At 63.6% G+C, this 20,182-nt stretch overlaps 1 protein-coding gene across 1 annotated transcript in view; it reads left to right on the top strand.

The window, feature by feature from the left end:
- MCF2L (MCF.2 cell line derived transforming sequence like) overlaps nt 1-20,182 on the top strand; it is a 148,093-nt gene that overhangs the window by 114,634 nt on the left and 13,277 nt on the right. The window contains exons 5-9 of the mRNA XM_062195250.1: nt 11,451-11,570; nt 16,621-16,737; nt 17,093-17,242; nt 18,019-18,143; nt 19,128-19,242. Of these exons, the coding sequence (XP_062051234.1) occupies nt 11,451-11,570; nt 16,621-16,737; nt 17,093-17,242; nt 18,019-18,143; nt 19,128-19,242 (627 nt within the window). The remainder of the gene's footprint in view (nt 1-11,450; nt 11,571-16,620; nt 16,738-17,092; nt 17,243-18,018; nt 18,144-19,127; nt 19,243-20,182) is intronic.

Raw genomic sequence — 20,182 nt, 5'->3', positions numbered from 1 at the left:
GCCGTCTCGCTCACTGCCCTGCCCATGGGCTGAGTGGCAGGCAGGGTGAGCATCTGCAGGTGTGAGCTCCCCCTCCCCAAGCCGGCGCCGTCCCCGCTCGCTCCCCTGCCCGTGGGCTGAGCGCAGGCAGTGTGACCATCTGCAGGTGTGAGCTCCCCCTCCCCAAGCCGGCGCCGTCCCCGCTCACTCCCCTGCCCGTGGGCTGAGCACAGGCAGGGTGAGCATCTGCAGGTGCGGGCAGCAGGCACCGTGCAGCTCAGGGGCCCCGAGTGCTTCTGGACAGCTGTACCCCAGGACCCGGAAGCCCCAGCCTGTGTTCTGGGGCCTGGGGGGGGGGGTGATTCCCATCCCCAGGCTGCTCCTCACCTCCTCCCTGCGCGTCTGCCCCCACTCCCACAGCCTCCGTGTCTGCGGGCCTGTCCCCAGCTGCTGGCCCTGCGCAGGGCCTGGGCTGCTTCTCCCACCTCAGCCCCGCGTTCCTGTGTCTGATGGAAAGTTCCGGAGAAGCATCTGTGTTGTGCTAGCAGCTCCCGTTGCTTTAACGTCCCCAGAGGTCTGGAGGCCTCGCCGGCGAGCAGCCACATGCCTGTCACCCTGTCTGGCCTCAGCATGGGCACGTGTGGGTCCCAGCAGGCTCTCCCATGTCAGGCACACGGGGAGCCCACAGGTTGTTACAGCCAGGCTCCCAGGGAGGTGCACCACTGTCGGAAGGGACGAGGATACTGGTGCCACAGCCGCAGTCAGGCTCACCTTGGCATAAACAAACCACCCAGGGGCACCCTGAGCACCACCCAGGACCCACTGTGCCTATTCTGAGCCGGCCTGGTGCTCTCGCCCCTGTGGGCTCCTGGTCCCTGCGGCCTCTCCGGCCTGCCTGGCTTGCACCTTGGCACACACACCTCCACCTGGGGCGCCCTTCCCCACAGCCCCCAGCAACTTCCACTCATCCTCACACACACAGCCGGCGCCTCCTCAGGACTGTCCTGCTCATAGGGCCAGGCTCTGCCCCTTTTGCCCGCACAGGTCACACCATCCTCGTCCCTGTGGAGGGGGCGTGCCTGCTACTGCCTGCACAGAGGCACACGTGGCTCCTCCCTGTGTGGGGAGCACTGTCCACCTACCTGTGGCTGCACCCAGTTCAGGCCTGGTGCTGTGACGCCCCTCTGCACACATTACGGCAGCACATACATCCCCATGTGCCGTGACTGTTGGTGCATACATGTGTTCTTCCAAAACGGAACTACAAGATGCGTACTCTGGTGTGAGAAGATGCTGGTGGCAGCAGCATTGTCCACACAGAGCCGTCCACACAGCGCAGAGTCCACACAGTGCAGAGTCCACACAGTGCTGTCCACACAGTGCAGAGTCCACACAGAGCCGTCCACACAGTGCTGTGTCCACACAGTGCAGAGTCCACACAGTGCTGTCCACACAGTGCCGTGTCCACACAGTGCCGTGTCCACACAGTGCTGTCCACACAGAGCCGTCCACACAGTGCAGAGTCCACACAGTGCTGTCCACACAGTGCAGAGTCCACACAGTGCAGAGTCCACACAGAGCCGTCCACACAGTGCTGTCCACACAGTGCAGAGTCCACACAGTGCTGTCCACACAGTGCAGAGTCCACACAGTGCAGAGTCCACACAGTGCCGTGTCCACACAGAGCCATCCACACAGTGCTGTCCACACAGTACAGAGTCCACACAGTGCTGTCCACACAGTGCAGAGTCCACACAGTGCCGTGTCCACACAGTGCAGAGTCTACACAGTGCCGTGTCCACACAGTGCTGTCCACACAGTGCAGAGTCCACACAGTGCTGTCCACACAGTGCCGTGTCCACACAGTGCAGAGTCCACACAGTGCCGTGTCCACACAGTGCTGTCCACACAGTGCAGAGTCCACACAGTGCCGTGTCCACACAGTGCAGAGTCCACACAGAGCCGTCCACACAGTGCCGTGTCCACACAGTGCTGTCCACACAGTGCAGAGTCCACACAGTGCAGAGTCCACACAGTGCAGAGTCCACACTGCCGTGTCCACACAGTGCTGTCCACACAGTGCAAAGTCCACACAGAGCCGTGTCCACACAGTGCTGTCCACACAGTGCAGAGTCCACACAGTGCCGTGTCCACACAGAGCCATCCACACAGTGCTGTGCACGCAGTGCCGTGTCCACACAGTGCTGTCCACACAGTGCAGAGTCCACACAGTGCCGTGTCCACACAGAGCCATCCACACAGTGCTGTCCACGCAGTGCCGTGTCCACACAGTGCAGAGTCCACACAGTGCAGAGTCCACACAGTGCTGTCCACACAGAGCCGTCCACACAGTGCTGTCCACACAGTGCAGAGTCCACACAGTGCTGTGTCCACACAGTGCAGAGTCCACACAGAGCCGTCCACACAGTGCTGTCCACACAGAGCCATGTCCACACAGTGCAGAGTCCACACAGTGCTGTCCACACAGTGCTGTCCACACAGTGCAGAGTCCACACAGTGCTGTGTCCACACAGTGCAGAGTCCACACAGTGCCGTGTCCACACAGAGCCATCCACACAGTGCTGTCCACGCAGTGCCGTGTCCACACAGTGCTGTCCACACAGTGCAGAGTCCACACAGTGCCGTGTCCACACAGTGCAGAGTCCACACAGTGCTGTCCACACAGTGCTGTCCACACAGTGCAGAGTCCACACAGTGCTGTCCACACAGTGCTGTCCACACAGAGCCATGTCCACACAGTGCCGTGTCCACACAGAGCCATCCACACAGTGCTGTCCACGCAGTGCCGTGTCCACACAGTGCAGAGTCCACACAGTGCAGAGTCCACACAGTGCTGTCCACACAGAGCCGTCCACACAGTGCTGTCCACACAGTGCAGAGTCCACACAGTGCTGTGTCCACACAGTGCAGAGTCCACACAGAGCCGTCCACACAGTTCTGTCCACACAGTGCAGAGTCCTCACAGTGCTGTCCACACAGAGCCATGTCCACACAGTGCAGAGTCCACACAGTGCAGAGTCCACACAGTGCTGTCCACACAGAGCTGTCCACACAGAGCCGTCCACACAGTGCTGTGTCCACACAGTGCAGAGTCCACACAGTGCAGACTCCTCACGGTGCTGTCCACACAGAGCCGTCCACACAGAGCCGTCCACACAGTGCCGTCCACACAGAGCCGTCCACACAGAGCCATGTCCACACAGTGCAGACTCCTCACAGTGCTGTCCACACAGAGCCGTCCACACAGTGCTGTCCACACAGTGCCGTGCACGCAGTGCCATGGGCACTGTGCTTCGTTACCAGGTGCGGGTCCGGTTTTATTTTCTCATTGGTTACGGATTTCGGAAGCCAGCAGCTCTTCCTGACAGCTTCGCCGTGTGAGAATCGGGACTGGAAGTCAGTGTTCGGTTTTTATTTGGCGAGGACTCCTGTACCCCAGGAAATGGGGCTTTCCTGTCCTCCTGTGACTCCGGGTGCTCAGCAGCACTGGTTTGGGAAAAGCAGGCTCGTGGGGAAGCGTTCTTGCATCCCAGCGCGTCCCTGCCACAGCCGAGCCCACAGATTCCAGTCCGGCTCCAGCTCGGGCTGAGACCTGCTCAAACCGCGGTGGCTGTGGAGATGGGAGACGGGCATCCTCAGGGACAGCGGGTGGCACGCAGAGGGTGGCCGTCCCGTCCTTGTGTCCATCCCCAGGCCTGGGTAGGGGCTGTCTCCACGAGGGCCCCGGCCTGGGTGGACTTGCGTGGAACGGCGCGCACTGACCGGGAGACGGGGGCAGAGGCGGGCCAGCAGCAGGTGGGACCCTTGCTTCTGTTCAGGAGCTGCTGGGAGAAGCCAAGGGGAGGCCAAGGAAGGGGGGAGGCTTGGGGGGGCTCAGCCACTCTTTCTGGGGACCTGCAGGCCCACCCTGGTGAGCAGAGGCCACTGCCAGGAAGGGCTGGGTCCCATTGTGTGACCCTGAGGTGGTGACTCCAGGCTCTGTGCCCAGAGCCCCCTGGGTCTGGGTGCCTCAGCGATGGCTCTGGTGAACCTGACGTGGGGAAGTAGACAGGGCAGAGCTGCTCACTGTGTCACCACCCTGGGCTGGCTCTGCACTGCGGGCTGCACAGGCCGGCATTCCCCCCCCCCAGGAGCTATGGGTGAACCCCGACTTCACAACGCCAGGGCCAGCCAAAGGGCCTTGGAGAGGATCCCCCCGGGAGTCTGCAGAGCCCGGGCTCCTGGGCGGCAGGTGCTGCAGCCACCAGGGCAAGTGCAGTTGGTCCCCGGTGAGATTCGGCGCTTACGTAAGGCACTGAAATTATGGGGATATTTTTAGCCACCATGTGTGTCATCTCATGAGCTGAGCGGCCCTAATTTGGGGTGTGCTTTTCTCGCTTTCCGAGGCTTTCGCCTGGCTTGGAATAGAAAAATAAGACATGGGGCGAGCCAAGCGCCAGCGTTCTCCAAATCAGGCTTGCCGGGCGCCCCTCAGGCCCAGCGGGGGTGAGCGGTGGCAGCCAGAGAGGGCCGTGTTCACCTGCCGCCGGCTCAGGGTCCTGACCGGTGAGCAGAGGGGACGGCGGGAGTCAGGGCCGGGGATCGGACGTCTTTCCTGCCCTGCTCACGCTCCGTGCAGTCTGGGCTCCCCAGATCTTTTGGAAAATGCCCCAGGATGCTCCTGCAGACCCCTGCTTCGGAATCTAGCCCCTCCTGCTGCGCCGTGCGAGTGTCTGTGAGTGTGGGGCGAGTGGGTGTGTGTGGGAGGGAATGCGTGTGTGTGGCAGTACACATGAGTGTGTGGGAGGGAGTGCATGTGTGTGGCAGTGTATGTGAGTGTGCGTGAGGGAGCACATATGAGTTTGTGTGTGAGTGTTTTGAGTGAGTAGGACTGGGGATGCACATGGGAGTATGTTGTGCACTTGTATATGACAGTGTGTGTGATTGTGAGTGTGTCACAGTCTGTGCATGTGTATGGCTGTGTATGTGTAACAGTGTACATGTGTATGTCTGTGTGTATGTGAATGTATGTAAGTGTGTGGCTGCATATATATGCATGTGTATCTCTGTGACTGGGTGTCGGTGTAAGTGTGCATGCATGGATGCATGGATGTCTATATGAATGTGTGTAAGTGCATGTGTGGCTGTGTGTACATGCATGTGTGTCTGTACGTGTGTGGTTGTGTGTATATATGCATGTGTGTCTGTGTGTGGTTGTGTGTATATGTGACTGTGTGTGACTGTGTATGTGGCTGTGTATATGCACACATGTTTCTGTGAATGTGTGTAAGTGTGTATGTGGTTGCATGTATATACATTTGTGTCTCTATGTGTGTCTTCATGTAACGTGTGTGCATCTGTGACGAGAGGGTGGCAGGGCTCACTGGACTGCTCCTCCCAGTCTCCCCAGGTCAGAGCTGACAGGTGAGAAGCCCAGGGCAGACACCATGGAGCACGCACACGCTGAGGCCGCAGCACAGCTGCGTGTGCGCGGCCCGGGCAGCAGTGCGTGCCGAGACCCTCCCGCAGGGCCGGCGTGGCCCGCAGTGTGCTCTCCACCCTTGAGAGGCAGCGGAGACAGGCAGATGTACATACCCCTGTGCCGTTCGCTCCCCGGGTGCGTGATGGCTGGGGCTGGGCGAGGCCAGGAGCTGGGTCTCCCGTGGGGGTGCAGGGCCCCGCAGCCTCCCCAGATGCACCGGAGAGGGAGGTGGACCCAGGCCCCCAGTGTGAGACGCAGGCATCCTTAGTGGAGCCCTACCCGATGGGCGAGCGCCCACCCCAGCTGCGGTGCCTGCTGACGCCCGGGACGCGGTCAGGGCTGACTGCCCACCTCTACGCCTGGGCTCTGTCCCACCTGACCGCTGTGTTCTTCTAACTTCCCATCTCAGGCGACGTGGTGGCTGGTGGGGAGCTGAAGCCCGTTGCTGGGCTGGGTTCCTCAGGTTTCGCTTGTTCACGGTGGGGCTCAGGGGGTGCTGAAGGTGCGTATGCCTGGGGTAGCACATCTGTCCCTCCCTGAGTGAGCCTGGCCGTGCTCCGTGGCCGAGACGGTGCCCGCTGTCCCCGCTGGAAGGAGGTGTTCCCTGAGTGTGATCAGTAAGCCAGGAGTGGGTGCCAGCCCCCCGAGGAACCCGGGTTTGTGCTCCACTTCTCCACTGCATTTTTGGGGGAGCCTGCAGGCGGGTGCTGCCTGCGTGCACACCTGCGGGCCCCGGGCCCCAGGCGGCCATGTGCAGCTGAGCCTCCCAGTCGCCACGCACTCTGCTTTCCACCTGCCAAGGGTTAGGTGTCCCCTCGGTCACCAGTGTGCCCGCCCCGGCAGCTTGGTCCTCAGGATGACAGCTTGCACACTGACTAGAAAATGAGCTAAAGGCCCTCAGCCCTCACCATGAGCTCTGAGCGCACGCAGCCGGTCCTCAGAGAATCAGCCAAGGATGGAGGCCCTGGCAGGGCCCTGCGCGGGGGCAGCAAGAGGAGAAGCTACCTCCCTGACACCCAGCCAGCCGACCCTCTCGAGACCCCAGCTTCACGTCGTCCGTGTTTAAATACACAGACTGGTGTGTGGCCTCTGGGGATATGGTGGACAGGTGCAAAGCCAGCTGGCCGTGCGTTTGTGGGGGGCTCCTTGTGGCCTGGGGCTGGCTGTCGGTGGCTGCCTCCGGAACACACATCCGGGCTGCCCGGGGTGGGGAGGGGGCCCTCATCGTCCCTCCTGCTCTGCACCCTGGGCTTTGTCTGTCTGTTAACACTGAGACACGACTCAGCTTCCACGCAACTGCCTTGATGTAGACCTGTGGTCCTGGGGCTGCTCTCAGGCAAGTGTGCGGGATCCAGCCACGGCGAGGACTTGGTGGGGCGTCAGGCCGAGTGGCCGTGGCCACACGGGGCGCCGCTGGCTGGACTGTGAGCGCGCCGTGGTCTTCCTGCTCCGTTGGGAGCTCTCCCCTGTCCATCGGCAGCCACTGTGCGAGGACTTGGTGGGGCGTCAGGCCGAGTGGCCGTGGCCACACGGGGCGCCGCTGGCTGGGCTGTGAGCGCGCCGCGGTCTTCCTGCTCCTTTGGGAGCTCTCCCCTGTCCATCGGCAGCCACTGTGCGAGGACTTGGTGGGGCGTCAGGCCGAGTGGCCGTGGCCACACAGGGCGCCGCTGGCTGGGCTGTGAGCATGCCGTGGTCTTCCTGCTCCTTTGGGAGCTCTCCCCTGTCCATCGGCAGCCACCTGCTATGTTCCATCTCCTCTGACCCCAGGTCCATCAAGCTCAGCCCCAGAAAATGAACAAGATTGTTTCCTGGTACACAAAACTGATTATGACTTCGTGTTGGCTTAATTATTAAGGAATTTGCAAAAAGACTGGTTTGTGGCCTCCATCCTGAACCCTCCATTTAAATTGTGTTTTCTAAATGAAGCTTTTAGTTTAGATGTATCCCCGGCTTTGAATACCCATGGCTGGCTCCAATCCAGAGAAAATTGAATTTGCCGTTGTCTTATGCAAAATACGTGTCTGTGGGTCACTAAAGCCTGCCTGGGAGAGGCCCTTCCAGGTGCTCTGTTCAATATGAAGATTTGGTCTCAAAATAAAGTTTTTTAAAAAATGGAGCAGCCAGAGCCAGGAAAGGCAGGACAGGGTGGGGTCAGCCGTGGGCCTGGTGCGGGGACAGGCCAGTGAGCATGCTCCTTCCCTAGGGGTGGGACAGGGGTCTTCCTTCCCTGGGGTTTTCTAGCCACAGGAGCTTACCTAGAAGCACCCACCAGAGACGGCGGGGTGCTGGGTGTGAGGGCGGCTCCGGGGGGGCAGGGGCTGGGTGTGATGGTCGGCTCTGGGGGCCAGGAGAGGGGCTGGGTGTAATGGTCAGCTCTTGGGGGGATGGGGTGCTGGGTGTGACAGTCAGCTCTGGAGACCGTCAGGGAGGGGCTGGGTGTGACGGTCAGCTCTGGGGGCCCAGGAGAGGGGCTGGGTGTGAGGGCGGCTCCGGGGGTGCAGGGGCTGGGTGTGATGGTCGGCTCTGGGGGCCAGGAGAGGGGCTGGGTGTGAGGTTGGCTCTGGAGACAGTGGGGTGCTGGGTGTGATGGTCGGCTCTGGGGGGGCAGAGGACTGGGTGTGAAGGTTGGCTCTGGGGGGGGGGCAGAGGACTGAGTGTGACGGTCAGCTCTAGGGGCAGAGGACTGGGTGTGATGGTCGGTTCTGAGGGGGTAGGGGCTGGATGTGAGGTCGGCAGGTACTGGTTTGCCAGCTCCCTCGTGAGCCCATGGGAGGTATGACAGTCGGGTGACACGGAGCACGTTGACGTGGAGAGCGTGACTCACGCTGCTGGCAGAAGGAGCGCCGTGGTGGCTGTCCCTAGGCAGCAGTGGCAGGGTCACAGGCAGCAGTGACAGAGTTCCCAGCTCCCCGCGTCGAGGTGCCCCATGGCCCAGGGTCTCTGTGCTGGTAGCCCGGTGGTCCCTGGGGCCAGCGCCCTGAGCAGGGAGTAAGTGGCTGTCATGGACCCTTCAGGTGGTTTTCCCAAGAGTGGGCTATTATGGGAGGAGCGAGCTTCCTGAGTGGCGGTGGGACTACGATGCCACCTGCCTTCTGAGGCCCTCACTGGAGGCCAAACCTAGGGGCCACCGACCTCGGCCTCTCAGCTCCCAGCACTTGGAGCTGAGGGGCCCCTGGGCAGCCTGAGCGGCTTGTGCTGTGTGTTCCCCACAATCAGGAAGGGGCTCGGGGGCCAGCGTCGGTGGTCTTGGCGCCAGCGTGCACCAGGGTAAGGCTTCTGTCCCCCGGGCTCATGTCACTGCGCCCCCCTCATAAAGGATCTTGCCCACGGCTCTGGGTGCTGCCTGCGGGGTGTAGAGGCTGGGGATGAGCCGTGTCCAGTGTCCTCTGTGGTGGAGGGAAGCCCGGCCACACCAGAACCTCCACAAGGGCTGCAGGCTGAGCGAGGCTGATGGGGTCTGCAGAAGGCACCCCCCCTCACCTGGGCCCCGATCGGCCTGAGAACTCATCAGGCACCTGCCAAGTGGGCCGGCGCCAGGCTGCAGGTCCCTGTGCCACTGGAGAGGGCACGGCGAGTGCAGTGAGGGCCGTGGGGCGGCTGTGCACCCAGGAAACTGGGGTCCTAGAGGAACACTGGCTTCCCTGGGGACAAGGACCCTGTCACTGCCCAAGTGGGAGGCTCACAGAGCCCTGGTCACCACCCAGGCGGAAAGGCCCCCTGTGGGGACACAGCCCTGTGTCACTGCCCAGGTGGGAAGGCCCCTGTGGGGACACAGCCCCGTGTCACCGCCCAGGTGGGAAGGCCCTGAGGGGACACAGCTCCGTGTCACCGCCCAGGTGGGAAGGCCCCTGTGGGGACACAGCCCTGTGTCACTGCCCTGGTGGGAAGGCCCTGTGGGGACACAGCCCCGTGTCACCACCCAGGTGGGAAGGCCCCTGTGGGGACACAGCCCCGTGTCACTGCCCAGGTGGGAAGGCCCTGTGGGGACACAGCCCCGTGTCACTGCCCAGGTGGGAAGGCCCCGTGGGGCAGTCTGGTGGGAGCCCTGTGTCACCGCCCGGGTGGGAAGGCCCCGTGGGGCAGTCTGGTTGGAGCCCCGTGTCACCGCCCGGGTGGGAAGGCCCCGTGGGGCAGTCTGGTGGCAGCCCCGTGTCACCGCCCGGGTGGGAAGGCCCCGTGGGGCAGTCTGGTGGCAGCCCTCGGATCGAGGACAAGGTGAGTCTGTCCTATGGCCCCAGGGCAGCCCGCCTGTGTGCAGGTGCTGAGGAATGGCCCGGCCTGGCCACTCCCTGCTGTGGGCGGGGCCAGTGGACTCCTGCTGTCTCCTCCATATTTCTGTCTCCGATGTCCATGAAGCCTGCGACCTGCGGGGCCCTGTGTGTGTGCACAGAAGAGTGGGCCATCCTCCCGCTGCGTGCCCTCAGCAGCCCGGCCTGAGCCACCTCCTGCTCCTCGTGAGTTGGTGCTCGAGTGGCCGCTCCCACCCGGGGTGGGTGCTGCACACGGGGCAGGTGTGTCCCGCGCCCGTTGCGGGTGTCACTGCCTTCACCAAGCAGCATGATGGTGACAAAGCGCTGCACCCAGGGCCCTGCAGGCCGCAGTCAGCAGGTGGCAGCCGGGCTGGCTCTCTGCCGCTGGTGGTGCTGTGGGTGACCTCCGGGCTTCACTGGAGGTGGGCACGGTGCGTCTCTGCCTCTGCCCCTGTGTGGCCCCCCGTGACAATCTGTGAGGACAGTCACGTGGCATTAGTGCCGCGCTCACAATCTAATTTTACTGCTGCCCTCAGTAAAGACACTGTCCCCAGATGAGGTCCTGCTCTGAGGTCCTGGGTCCCGACCTTCCGTAGGACCTGGGCACGGGCTCACCTTCACAGGTGCTGGGACCTGCCCTTCCTGCAGGACTGGGCACAGGCTCACCTTCACAGGTGCTGGGACCTGCCCTTCCTGCAGGACTGGGCACGGGCTCACCTTCACAGGTGCTGGGGCCTGCCCTTCCTGCAGGACTGGGCACAGGCTCACCTTCACAGGTGCTGGGACCTGCCCTTCCTGCAGGACTGGGCACGGGCTCACCTTCACAGGTGCTGGGGCCTGCCCTTCCTGCAGGACCTGGGGACGGGCTCACCTTCACAGGTGCTGGGACCTGCCCTTCCTGCAGGACTGGGCACGGGCTCACCTTCACAGGTGCTGGGGCCTGCCCTTCCTGCAGGACTGGGTATGGGCTCACCTGGGACAGGTGCTGGGACCTGCCCTTCCTGCAGGACCTGGGCACGGGCTCACCTTCACAGGTGCTGGGGCCCGACCTTCCTGCAGGACCTGGGGACGGGCTCACCTTCACAGGTGCTGGGACCTGCCCTTTCATTCAGGATGACGTCGTAAGGGTTCACCTGGGACAGCTGTAGGGATGCTTTTGTGTTAGGAGCAGCAGAATTTAGTTGCAACAAAGAATGTCACTTTTCCCTTTTTCTTTTGAAAAGTGGGGTGTGACCTGTGAGCTTTGGGCGTGTCCATGATGGGTGTGTGGCCCTGTGAGCTGTGGGCGTGACCATGGTGGGTGCATGGCCCTGTGGGCTATCGGCGTAACCATGATGGGTGTGTGGCCCTGTGGGCTGTGGGCATGACCCTAGTGGGTGCATGGCCCTGTGGGCTATCGGCGTGACCATGATGGGTGTTTGGCCCTGTGAGCTGTGGGCATGACCCTGGTGGGTGCATGGCCCTGTGGGCTGTGGGCGTGACCATGGTGGATGTGTGGCCCTGTGGGCTGTGGGCGTGACCCTGGTGGGTGTATGACCCTGTGGGCTATGGGTGTGACCCTGGTGGATGCGTGGCCCTGTGGGCTGTGGGCGTGACCCTGGTGGGTATATGACCCTGTGGGCTGTGGGCATGACCCTCGTGGGTGTGGGGCCCTGTGGGCGGGGGCTCCCTTTGCACCATGTGGTCGGCTGCACCGTGGCCTCAGCCACCCAGAGTGCCTTTTGCACCTGTCCCCACAGGCGTCTTTCCCAGCAAACCTGCAGCTCGTGCTCGTCCTCCGGCCAGTGGGCTTCTTCCAAAGGACCCTCTCTGACATCGCTTTCAGGTTCAGCCGCGATGACTTTAAGATGAAGGTGCCGGTAAGTGCCAGGGGAGCACCCAGCTAGTGTGTCCCAGACCCCTCCGCGGTGGTCAGTGTCCCAGACCCCTCCTGGGGAACCAAACCGGGGCGGGGTGTGTGTGTGTGTGTGTGTGTCCCAGACCCCTCCTGGGGAACCGGATCGGGGCCGGGTGTGTGTGTGTGTGTCCCAGACCCCTCCTGGGGAACCAGACTGGGGCAGGGTGTGTGTATGTGTGTGTGTGTGTGTGTGTCCCAGACCCCTCAGCGGTGGTCAGTTCCTGGGGAACCAGCCCTGGGCCGGATGTGCGTGTGTGTGTCCCAGACCCCTCCGCGGTGGTCAGTTCCTGGGGAACCAGACCGGGGCGGTGTGTGTGTGTGTGTGTGTGTCCCAGACCCCTCCGCGGTGGTCAGTGTTCTAGACCCCTCCGCGGTGGTCAGTGTCCCAGACCCCTCTGCAGTGGTCAGTGTCCCAGACCCCTCCGCGGTGGTCAGTGTCCCAGACCCCTCTGCGGTGGTCAGTGTTCTAGACCCCTCCGCGGTGGTCAGAGTTCCCAGGGAACCAGCCCCAGGCGGGGTGTGTGTGTGTGTGTGTGTGTGTGTGTCCCAGACCCCTCTGCGGTGGTCAGAGTTCTAGACCCCTCCGCGGCGGTCAGTTCCTGGGGAACCAGACCGGGGCAGGGTGTGTGTGTGTGTCCCAGACCCCTCCGCGGTGGTCAGTGTCCCAGACCCCTCCGCGGTGGTCAGAGTTCCTGGGGAACCAGCCCGGGGCGGAGTGTGCATGTGTGTGTGTGTGTATCCCAGACCCCTCCGCAGTGGTCAGAGTTCCTGGGGAACCAGCCCGGGGCGGTGTGTGTGTGTGTGTGTGTGTGTCCCAGACCCCTCCGCGGTGGTCAGAGTTCCTGGGGAACCAGCCCGGGGCGGTGTGTATGTGTGTGTGTCCCAGACCCCTCCTGGGGAACCAGACCGGGGCGGGGTGTGTGTGTGTGTGTCCCAGACCCCTCCGCGGTGGTCAGTGTTCTAGACCCCTCCGCGGTGGTCAGTTCCTGGGGAACCAGACCGGGGCAGGGTGTGTGTGTGTGTCCCAGACCCCTCCGCGGTAGTCAGTGTCCCAGACCCCTCCGCGGTGGTCAGAGTTCCTGGGGAACCAGCCCGGGGCGGGGTGTGTGTGTGTGTGTATCCCAGACCCCTCCGCGGTGGTCAGAGTTCCTGGGGAACCAGCCCGGGGCGGAGTGTGCATGTGTGTGTGTGTGTATCCCAGACCCCTCCGCAGTGGTCAGAGTTCCTGGGGAACCAGCCCGGGGCGGTGTGTGTGTGTGTGTGTGTGTGTGTGTCCCAGACCCCTCCGCGGTGGTCAGAGTTCCTGGGGAACCAGCCCGGGGCGGTGTGTATGTGTGTGTGTCCCAGACCCCTCCTGGGGAACCAGACCGGGGCGGGGTGTGTGTGTGTGTGTCCCAGACCCCTCCGCGGTGGTCAGTGTTCTAGACCCCTCCGCGGTGGTCAGTGTCCCAGACCCCTCCGCAGTGGTCAGAGTTCCTGGGGAACCAGCACGGGGCGGGGTGTGTGTGTGTGTGTGTGTGTGTGTGTTCTAGACCCCTCCGTGGTGGTCAGAGTTCCTGGGGAACCAGCCCAGGGTGGTGGTGGTGGTGGTGGTGGTGTGTGTGTGTGTGTGTGTATGTGTTCTAGACCCCTCTGTGGTGGTCAGAGTTCCCAGGGAACCAGCCCCAGGCGGGGTGTGTGTGTGTGTGTGTTCTAGACCCCTCTGCGGTGGTCAGAGTTCCTGGGGAACCAGCCCAGGGTGATGGTGGTGTGTGTGTGTGTGTGTGTGTATGTATGTGTTCTAGACCCCTCTGTGGTGGTCAGAATTCCCAGGGAACCAGCCCCAGGCGGGGTGTGTGTGTGTATGTTCCAGACCCCTCCGCAGTGGTCAGAGTTCCTGGGGAACCAGCCTGGGGCGGGGTGTGTGTGTGTGTGTCCCAGACCCCTCCGCGGTGGTCAGTGTTCTAGACCCCTCCATGGTGGTCAGAGTTCCCAGGGAACCAGCCCAGGTTGGTGGTGGTGGTGGTGGTATGTGTGTGTGTGTGTGTGTGTCCCAGACCCCTCCACGGTGGTCAGTTCCTGGGGAACCAGACCGGGGCGGGGTGTGTGTGTGTGTGTCCCAGACCCCTCCTGGGGAACCAGACCGGGGCGGTGTGTGTGTGTGTGTGTGTGTGTGTCCCAGACCCCTCCGCGGTGGTCAGTGTCCCAGACCCCTCCGCAGTGGTCAGAGTTCCTGGGGAACCAGACCGGGGTGGTGTGTGTGTGTGTGTGTGTGTGTCCCAGACCCCTCCGCAGTGGTCAGTTCCTGGGGAACCAGCCCTGGGCGGGGTGTGCGTGTGTGTGTGTGTATCCCAGACCCCTCCACGGTGGTCAGAGTTCCCAGGGAACCAGCCCGGGGCGGGGTGTGTGTGTGTGTGTGTCCCAGACCCCTCCACGGTGGTCAGAGCTCCTGGGGAACCAGCCCAGGGTGATGGTGGTGTGTGTGTGTGTGTTCTAGACCCCTCTGCGGTGGTCAGAGTTCCTGGGGAACCAGACCGGGGCGGGGTGTGCGTGTGTTCGTGTGTGTGTCCCAGACCCCTCCGCGGTGGTCAGAGTTCCTGGGGAACCAGCCCAGGGTGATGGTGTGTGTGTGTGTGTGTGTATGTGTTCTAGACCCCTCTGCTGTGGTCAGAGTTCCCAGGGAACCAGCCCGGGGCAGTGTGTGTGTGTGTGTGTGTGTGTTCTAGACCCCTCCGCGGTGGTCATAGTTTCTGGGGAACCAGCCCTGGGCAGTGTGTGTGTTGGTGCATTCCAGACCCCTCCCTGGTAGTCAAAGTTCCTGGGGAACCAGACCGGGGCAGTGTGTGTGTGTGTGTGTGTGTTCTAGACCCCTCCATTGTGGTCAGAGTTTCTGGGGAACCAGCCCGGGGCGGGGTGTGTGTGTGTGTGTGTGTGTTCTAGACCCCTCCGCGGTGGTCATAGTTTCTGGGGAACGAGCCCTGGGCAGTGTGTGTGTGTGTTGGTGCATTCCAGACCCCTCCCTGGTAGTCAGAGTTCCTGGGGAACCAGCCCGGGGCGGTGTGTGTGTGTGTGTGTGTGTGTTCTAGACCCCTCTGCAGTGGTCAGAGTTTCTGGGGAACCAGCCCGGGGCAGTGTGTGTGTGTGTGTGTGTGTGTCTGTCTGTCCCAGACCCCTCCGCAGTGGTCAGAGTTTCTGGGGAACCAGCCCTGGGCAGTGTGTGTGTTGGTACATTCCAGACCCCTCCCTGGTAGTCAGAGTTCCTGGGGAACCAGCCCGGGGCGGGGTGTGTGTGTGTGTGTGTGTGTGTGTGTGTTCCAGACCCCTCTGATGTGGTCAGAGTTCCTGGGGAACCAGCCCTGGGCAGTGTGTGTGTGTGTGTGTGTGTGTCTGTCCCAGACCCCTCCGCGGTGGTCAGAGTTTCTGGGGAACCAGCCCGGGGCAGTGTGTGTGTGTGTGTGTGTGTGTTCTAGACCCCTCCGCGGTGGTTATAGTTTCTGGGGAACCAGCCCAGGGTGATGGTGTGTGTGTGTGTGTGTGTGTCTGTCCCAGACCCCTCCGCGGTGGTCAGAGTTTCCGGGGAACCAGCCCTGGGCAGTGTGTGTGTGTGTTGGTGCATTCCAGACCCCTCCCTGGTAGTCAGAGTTCCTGGGGAACCAGCCTGGGGCGGGGTGTGTGTGTATGTGTGTGTTCCAGAGCCCTCTGAGGTGGTCAGAGTTCCCGGAGAACTGGCCTGGGGCCGGGTGTGTGTGTGGAGAGCACTGAGGAGGATGCTTGCTGAGACAGGGGTGTCAGGAGGGAGGGCCTTACACCCCCAGACCACCCCATCATTCCTGGGTTGTCCTGGCCTGAGCCACGGCTCTTGGCGGCACATGAATGATTTCATAGGACAGAGGGCAGAGTCGTCTCTACTACCATTAGATTCTAGTTGAAGTTCAAATCTCACAATTTTTTTAAAAAAATGTATTTACTTATTTGGAAGTCAGCAGTTCAGAGAGTAGAGAAATCTCCCGTCCCCTGGTTCACTCCCCAGATGGCTGCAATGGCCAGGGCTTGGTCAGTCCGAAGCCAGGAGTTTCCTCCAGGTCTCCCACGTGGGTGCAGGGGCCCAAACACTTGGGCCGTCCTCTGCTGCTTTGCCCAGGCCATGAACAGCTGGATCGGAAGTGGAGCAGCCGGGACAGGAACCGGCGCCCGTACGGGATGCCGGCACTGCAGCGGCGGCTTAACCCGCTGAGCCACCACACGTGCCCTGGCCCCAGAACCTCGCAGTTTCCAAATGTGCACTGTGCCTCAGTCAGGGTGCTCAGCGTCCACCTTGGGGGCAGTGAGTGCTGTCGCCTTGGACTGTGGGGTCTCAGCAGCACCCCATCATTGTGACAAGTCCCCAGAATTGTCCGTGTCCCCTGGGAACGCTGAGAGCTCCCACTGCGCACTGCCGGGGCGTTGAGTGACGTGGCAGGACACCACAGCGCTTTGTGCTGAGCCTCTGGGTCGTGCTTCCTAGCCTGCCTGGCGGCCCAGAGCAGAGGCTCTGTTTTATCTGGAACTCACGGCGGGGGAGACCACAGAGGAGCCAACAGAGCTAGAAAGCAGGAGCCAAGCCTGGTGGGCGGGGATAAGATGGGTGGGCGGGGATAAGCCGGGTGGGTGGGGATAAGCCGGGTGGGTGGGCCCCTCGGCCTTGGCAGCCCCCGCTTCCCTGTCAGGCAGAGCCTTTCAGGAGCCGTCTGCCACTCTCCCGGACGGTGGCCTGGCATGGCCATGCTGTGCTCTCTGACGATGGCCCCGCCGCAGTCAGCACCATTGGTTCGCACGCTGAGGCCTACCAGGGCAGGCACAAGGCCCATCCAGTGCCACCACTGCGGGTCCCCACCCTCACCCGGTGACGTTCCCTGTAGTGTGCACGCAGTGTCACCTGGTGCTGTTCCCTGTCGCGTACCCTTGCTCAAAGGGCAGCCGCGTTGCCAAGGGCCGGAGGAGGGGTGGGCCCGGGTCTGCCCAAGTCCCCCGAGGTCATCATGGCCTCTCGCCAGGTCATCATGCTGAGCTCAGTGCCAGAACTGCACGGCTACATCGACAAGTCGCAGCTGACCGAGGACCTCGGGGGGACCCTGGACTACTGCCACTCCCGGTGGCTGTGCCACCGCACGGTGAGCCCGCCCTTGCCTTTCCCGGAGCGTGCCGGGCTCTCAGCGGCCTGCTTCCCCGAGAGTGAGGAGCTGGTCTCGCAAGACCTTGGTCATCGGGAAGCCATGACGCGGGAGTGGCTCGCCCCGGGCCCGCAGGCCAGCACACACTCCCCTAGGGAGAGGGACAGGGAGGATGACGGGGCGATGCCGTGGCCGTGACATGGGCCTGGCGTCCACGCAGAGGCCTCCCCTATGCACCCATGTGCACCGTGCCCGTCCGGCCACCTCCCCCTTCTGAGCGCGGAACCTGCCGTCAGAAGCAGGCAGGTGCTGTGTGCGTGCAGCCCGTGACCCGCACTCCCTGCCCCTCCCCAAGGCCATCGAAAGCTTTGCCCTCATGGTGAAGCAGACGGCTCAGAGGCTGCAGTCCTTCGGGACGGAGCTGGCTGAGACCGAGCTGCCCAACGACGTCCAGTCGACGGGCTCAGTCCTGCGCGCACACACGGAGAAGAAGGACAAAGCCAAGGTAAGCGCAGCTTGCGCAGGGGCTGGGGCAGGGTGCGTGGGAGAGTATGGGGGTGGGGGCAGCCACAGGCGTGGCCAGGCCAGGGATCCAGGCGGGAGCCTGCACAGAACAGGACGTGTCCTCTCCACGGCGGCTCAATGACACACACTCCCAGGCCGGCCTGGACCCAGTGCTCAGTGTGCCCGGAGCAGCCGGGGCGGTGTCAGCGTCTTCCCCCGTACGCTGTGCTCTCTGGCACAGGGCAGGCAGTGCAGTGCCGGCCACCTCTCCCATGTGTCGGGTGCAGGCGTGCTCAGGCGCAGCACCATCTGGGGCACCCGTCTCCTGAGCAGCAGGTGCGCCCGGCAGCCTGCATGCTGCAGCCTCGGGAGAGTCAGCGCTGAGCCAGGTCTGCCGTGCGGCCACTAACTCCCTCAGAGGAGCCTTTGTTCTGCCCCGGTGAGGCTGGCGGCGGCAGCAGGGACATGGAGGAGGCCTGGTTTCCGGTTACTCTCCCACCTAGTCCTGTAACCCTAGCTCTGCCCCATGCCGCACAGCTGCATGGCTCCTCTTTCCAGTGCGGTGTGCGGTGCAGCTTGCACAGAGGAGCTGGTCCCGTGCCCACGGGGAGGGTCCCCACACTGCCCCCGAGCCTGCGCCCGGCCTGCCACGGCAGCGGGATGAGCCTGGGCCCCCAAGCCTGCGCCCAGCCGGCCACGGCAGCGGGACGAGCCTGGGCCCCTGAGCCTGCGCCCGGCCGGCCACGGCAGCGGTACGAGCCTCTGCCGTCTCTGCAGGGGGATCTGCAATTGGCCCTGAAGGAGGGGCACAGCATCCTGGAGAGCATCCGGGAGCCACTGGCCGAGGCCGCGGCGCACAGTGTGAACCAGGACCAGCTGGACAACCAGGCCACCGTGCAGAGGTGAGTGGAGCCGTCCCGCCTGGGCTCTGGCCGCAGCCCAGGGAGTGCTGGAGACATGGCGGCCACAGGGACCCAGCTGCCTGAGCCATCGCTGCTGCTTTCTGGGGCATTGGCAGGAAGCTAGAGGGGGGGCAGAGCTGGCACTCAACCCCAGGCACTCAGATATGGGATGCGGGTGCCCACGCGGCACCTTCACGCCTGCGCCCACGCCCACAGGGCGCCCTGGGCCTCTGCCAGCGGCAGCCTCACGTTTCCATGGTGACAGGATGAGTGTCGTCCCGGGTGTCCCGCCTTGTAGCAGAGCACAGGGCACCCTGCCTGGCGGGTTAATGCAGCCAGCACCTCATGGCACTGCCCCCACCATGTGGGAGCCACACTGCCAGCGGGCAGGTGCCACCGCCCACCCTCGCCGTGAGGACACAAGCAGGGGGCGACTGTGATGGACAGCCCAGGTCAGACACTGGGGCCGATCCTCTTGAGGTTGTCCTGGCTGTCTACCAGCTGTGCCACACAGAGCCAAGCCCAGGAGGCCCACGGTGGGGCCCACGTGGGTGGGGGGTGGGGTGCTGGGACCTTGCAGAGGATGTCAGCTCCTGGTCGGGCCCCGTGTCCACTTCCCAGGGTGGGGAAGGAGAGTGAAGCCGGCGTTCAGTGCAGCACCCAGGGCTGAGGACCCCCACACCCGACCCCTAGCGCCCACCACCCTGAACCGAAGGGGCGAGCAGTTACGGCCACAGCACGAGGGCGCGAGCTCCGCTGTGTGACGTGGCGGGGACGGCACGCTGGCACTGGAGGAGCACCTGTGGTTTTGTGTGAACCGCCCCCTGACCCGGTGGGGCTCCCGGCCCGCACCCCCACTGTGGTTCAGTGCACGGCATGAAGGGGCATGGCAAGGCTTGCGAGGCGCAGACACGGGGGGACTGTCTGTGGCACCGACCCATGCGTGCCCGCGTGCCCACACCCTGCGGCGTGTCTCCTCCCCAGGCTCCTGGCACAGCTGAACGAGACCGAGGCTGCCTTCGATGAGTTTTGGGCAAAACACCAGCAGAAGCTGGAGCAGTGCCTGCAGCTCCGGCACTTTGAGCAGGGTTTCCGCGAGGTGAGTGGGCAGCACGGGGAGTGGGCAGGACAGGGCCGGCCCCCGGGGCGCAGCGGGGACAGCGGCCAGGGCTGTGTGCCACCCCGAGAGCTGCACCAGGCGCCGGTGCTGGACTCTACCACCAGTGCTTGCCTCACAAGGTGTAGCTGTGTCACACACATGGGGTCAGAGGCTGGCTCGGCCACACGTGCTTCCTTCCACAGTCTGTGGACCCTCGCAGGGGCCACCTGCCTTCCCCTGCATGTACCGTGGGCCTGCCACGGCTTGGGGCTCAGCAGGAGCGCTCACCATCCCGCCTTGGGCTTGGTGGCTGTGACACAGGCACAGGGAGGAGGCACTGGGGCGGCCTGCCCGAGGCTGGATGACTGCGTACCACACATCCTGCGCATCCGGCCCCGGTACTGTGCACCCAGTCTGCCCTGGGAGGCTCAGCAGCCGGGGACAGCTCCAAGCCAGCAGTGAGGAGGCACCGGCGCCTGTGTGTGGCTGAGCCGGGGCCGGCAGCTCTCAGGAGACACAGGGACCCCCAGCTCCGCCCTCCAGGCCTCATGGTCCTTGGAGTGCACTGCAGTGGCCCTCTGTGGGTGGCATGAGGCGTGGCACAGTTGAGCACAGCTGGGGGTGACACCAGGGCCGCCCGTGCGTCTCCTGGCCCAGCCCTGGACGTGAGCTGCCGCCTGTGGGAGCGGCGGACGATGCCACCCAAGCACGTGCAGACGGGGCCTGGAGGGGCGTCGGCGCAGGCACGTTCTTAAATGCAGCGCCTGATTTCCAGGCCACGCAGACTCCATGCGCCTGTCACACACCTCGGAGGCCCCGGGTGCCCGAGCTGCCTTCCACACCAGGTGTTGCGTTCGGGAGCTTGGTGGAGCCTCGTGTGCCGAGCCACGCCCTGTTAGGGACCGTGCACCTGGGCTCGCTGGGTGGCTCCCGGCTGCGG

Source organism: Lepus europaeus, chromosome 6 (genome assembly GCF_033115175.1).
Source record: "Lepus europaeus isolate LE1 chromosome 6, mLepTim1.pri, whole genome shotgun sequence".
NCBI lineage: Eukaryota > Metazoa > Chordata > Mammalia > Lagomorpha > Leporidae > Lepus > Lepus europaeus.
This window is presented reverse-complemented; position numbering and strand designations above follow the sequence as displayed.